Source organism: Bos indicus, chromosome 7 (genome assembly GCF_029378745.1).
Source record: "Bos indicus isolate NIAB-ARS_2022 breed Sahiwal x Tharparkar chromosome 7, NIAB-ARS_B.indTharparkar_mat_pri_1.0, whole genome shotgun sequence".
In the NCBI taxonomy this organism is placed as follows: domain Eukaryota; kingdom Metazoa; phylum Chordata; class Mammalia; order Artiodactyla; family Bovidae; genus Bos; species Bos indicus.
Window position 1 is genome coordinate 40,064,661 of NC_091766.1, and position 2,947 is coordinate 40,067,607.

General features: G+C 37.7%; 1 protein-coding gene across 1 annotated transcript; it reads left to right on the forward strand.

The window, feature by feature from the left end:
• The first annotated feature begins 1,318 nt into the window (after positions 1-1,318).
• LOC109561939 (olfactory receptor 2V2) lies at positions 1,319-2,501 on the forward strand. Its single transcript, XM_019964794.2, has one exon. It carries the CDS (start codon positions 1,319-1,321, stop codon positions 2,264-2,266), a length of 948 nt encoding a protein of 315 aa, XP_019820353.2. The 3' UTR covers positions 2,267-2,501.
• The last annotated feature ends 446 nt before the right edge of the window (positions 2,502-2,947 follow it).

Below are 2,947 nucleotides of genomic sequence, written 5' to 3' on the forward strand. Positions count from 1 at the left end.
ATTTCAAGTTGTAAATTTGGAGTTATTTGCTTCATGGCACTATACAGTTAATAGAAATTTAAAGAGAAAATTCTGTACTGCTTTGCTACTGGTAGAGCCATGAAAATGCCTGCCTTGAATGTACAGCCCTGGATGGACAAAGCAACAGGTGATATTTGAAGGTGACTGATAACCTAGAGGGGTGGGATGGGTGGGCAGTGGGAAGGAGGTTCAAGAGGGAGGGAAAAATATATATATGTATAGCTGGTTCATGCTGATGTTATCCTCCAGTTAAAAATAAATATATTTTTTAAAAAGAAGGTGGCTGATGAGAGAGAAGAGGGTGAAATCTAAAAGCTGGAAATGACTTTGAAAACGAAGACAAGGTTATCCTGGTGAGAACATAAGGACAGCAAATTTGTGGTCAGAATATTATAATGCTTTTCATTCAGTTTCTTATAATCATTTATTTTCCTTGGGTTCAGATATTGTCATTATCATCAAGGCAGTGTCAATATTGTAAAGTTAAAAAATAAAATAAATTAAAAAAAAAACAAAACAAAGAGGCATCGGGGAAAATAAATAAATATGCACAATTTTTATTTCTTGATTTCAAATTTGTCAGTGTAAAATCAGGCCATGTCTCTGGTTCCCTTCCATATAACATATTTAGAAAAAAAAAATCCTGTCCAAAATCAAGAGAAATCCAGTTTTCTTTGATGTGCTCCAAATAAATTAATTAGAAATTTCATCAGACTGTGAGTAAATGGTTCAATCCATGTGGAAGACATTAATTATAAAGATTTTACAAGAAAGCTCTTGGATTTCTACTTAGGATAACTGAGGGTATTAGTTTGAATTTTTATCAGCCAAGTTTTATTGAGTCCCTGATCCTGGGGTTATTTTAAAAATCTCACTGCAACTGAAGACCACACTGTTTGTTTTTTTTTAATTGAAATATAGTTGCTGTACAATATTATATAAATTACAGATATACAATATAATTATTTACAATTTTTAAAGATTATTTCCATTTGTAGTTATTATAAAATATTGGCTATATTTTCATGTTGCACAATATATCCTTGTAGTTTATTTTACACCTATAGTTTGTACTTCTCACTTTCCTACCCCTATATTGCCCCTCCTACCCTCTCTCTCCCCACCAGTAACCACTAGTTTATTCTCTATATCTAAGACCTCATTGTTCTTTTGAGGTTTGGGCACCAATCATTTATTTTCCCCATTGGTCTTATGACTTTTCTGCCAATAAAGATATGTCAGTCAATTCAATAATTTTTGTCCATGTTCTCAGGTGACCAGGAGCATCAGCTGAGCCATGGAGATATGGTTGAATCAATCATCCACAGATGACTTTGTCCTCTTGGGCATCTTTTCCCACAGTTCCACTGACCTTGTTCTTTTCTCAGCAGTCATGATGGTCTTCATAGTGGCCCTCTGTGGGAATGTCCTCCTCATCTTCCTCATCTTCATGGATCCTCAACTTCATACACCCATGTACTTCTTCCTTAGTCAGCTCTCCTTCATGGATCTCATGTTGGTTTGTACCAATGTGCCCAAGATGGCGGCCAACTTCCTGTCTGGTAGGAAGTCCATCTCCTTTGTGGGTTGTGGCATGCAAATTGGCCTTTTTGTCTGTCTTGTGGGTTCTGAAGGGCTCTTGCTAGGACTCATGGCTTATGATCGGTATGTGGCCATTAGCCACCCACTTCACTATCCCATCCTCATGAGTCAAAGGGTCTGTCTCCAAATTGTTGGGAGCTCTTGGGTCTTTGGGATAACAGATGGCTTGATCCAGATGGTGGTGGTAATGACATTTCCATACTGTGGCTTGAGGGAGGTGGACCACTTCTTTTGTGAGATGTTATCCTTGTTAAAGCTGGCCTGTATAGACACATCCATTTTTGAGAATGTGATATTTGCTTGCTGTGTCTTCATGCTGTTTCTTCCTTTCTCCATCATTGTGGCCTCCTATGCTCGTATCCTGAGAACTGTGCTCCACATGCATTCTGCTCAGGCTGTCAGAAAGGCTCTTGCCACATGTTCCTCCCACCTGACAGCTGTGTTCCTCTTCTATGGGGCAGCCATGTTCATCTACCTGAGACCTAAGCGCTACCGGGCCCCAAGCCATGACAAGGTGGTCTCTGTCTTCTACACAGTCCTTACTCCTATGCTGAACCCCCTCATTTATAGCTTAAGAAATCGGGAGGTGATGGGAGCCCTGAGAAAAGGGCTGGACCATTGCAGGATTGTCAACCAGCACTGAAGAGTTAGGGTATTTTGTGCCTGACTCTGCCACTCCTGGCTTTGTGATGTTACATAATTTTCTATCTGAGTCTTGGTTTTCTCATTAATAATGAGGCTCATGACCCTGAAGTTTTATGGAGGTGTCTTTTAAACTCCAAAGTAATACTTTCTATCTCTGGTAAAACACCAGCTTCCCTCCTCTCAATCTTTTTGGATTAATTTTTTTTTTTTTTTTGAGAATACATTGAAATGAAGTGCAGAACTTTGTAAGCTCAAGTACTGTGTATAAGTAGGCTCTAGGATTGCTATCACTTAGTATTTAAAACTGGATTTACTTCTACAGTCAGAGAATGCCTCAAGCTGCACTCCTTAACTGTTTATTTTTTAATTTATTGAAGCATAGTTGATTTACAAAGTTGTGTCAATTTCTGCTGTACAGCCAAGTGATTCAATTATACATGTGTACATATATATATGTTCTTTTTCATTTCAGTTTATTACAGCATATTGAATATAGTTCCCTGTGCCATACAGTAGGATCTTGTTGTTAATCCACTCTATATAATAGTTTGCATCTGCTAATTCCAAACTCCTAATCCATGTCTCCCTCTCCTCCAAGGCAACCACAAGTCTGTTATATATATATATATATATATATATATATATATATATATATGTCTGTTATATATATGGACATGAG

What these genes read in the sequence shown, in the direction of transcription:
- LOC109561939 (XM_019964794.2), top strand. Translation starts at nt 1,319, where the DNA reads ATGGAGATATGGTTGAATCAATCATCCACAGATGACTTTGTCCTCTTG.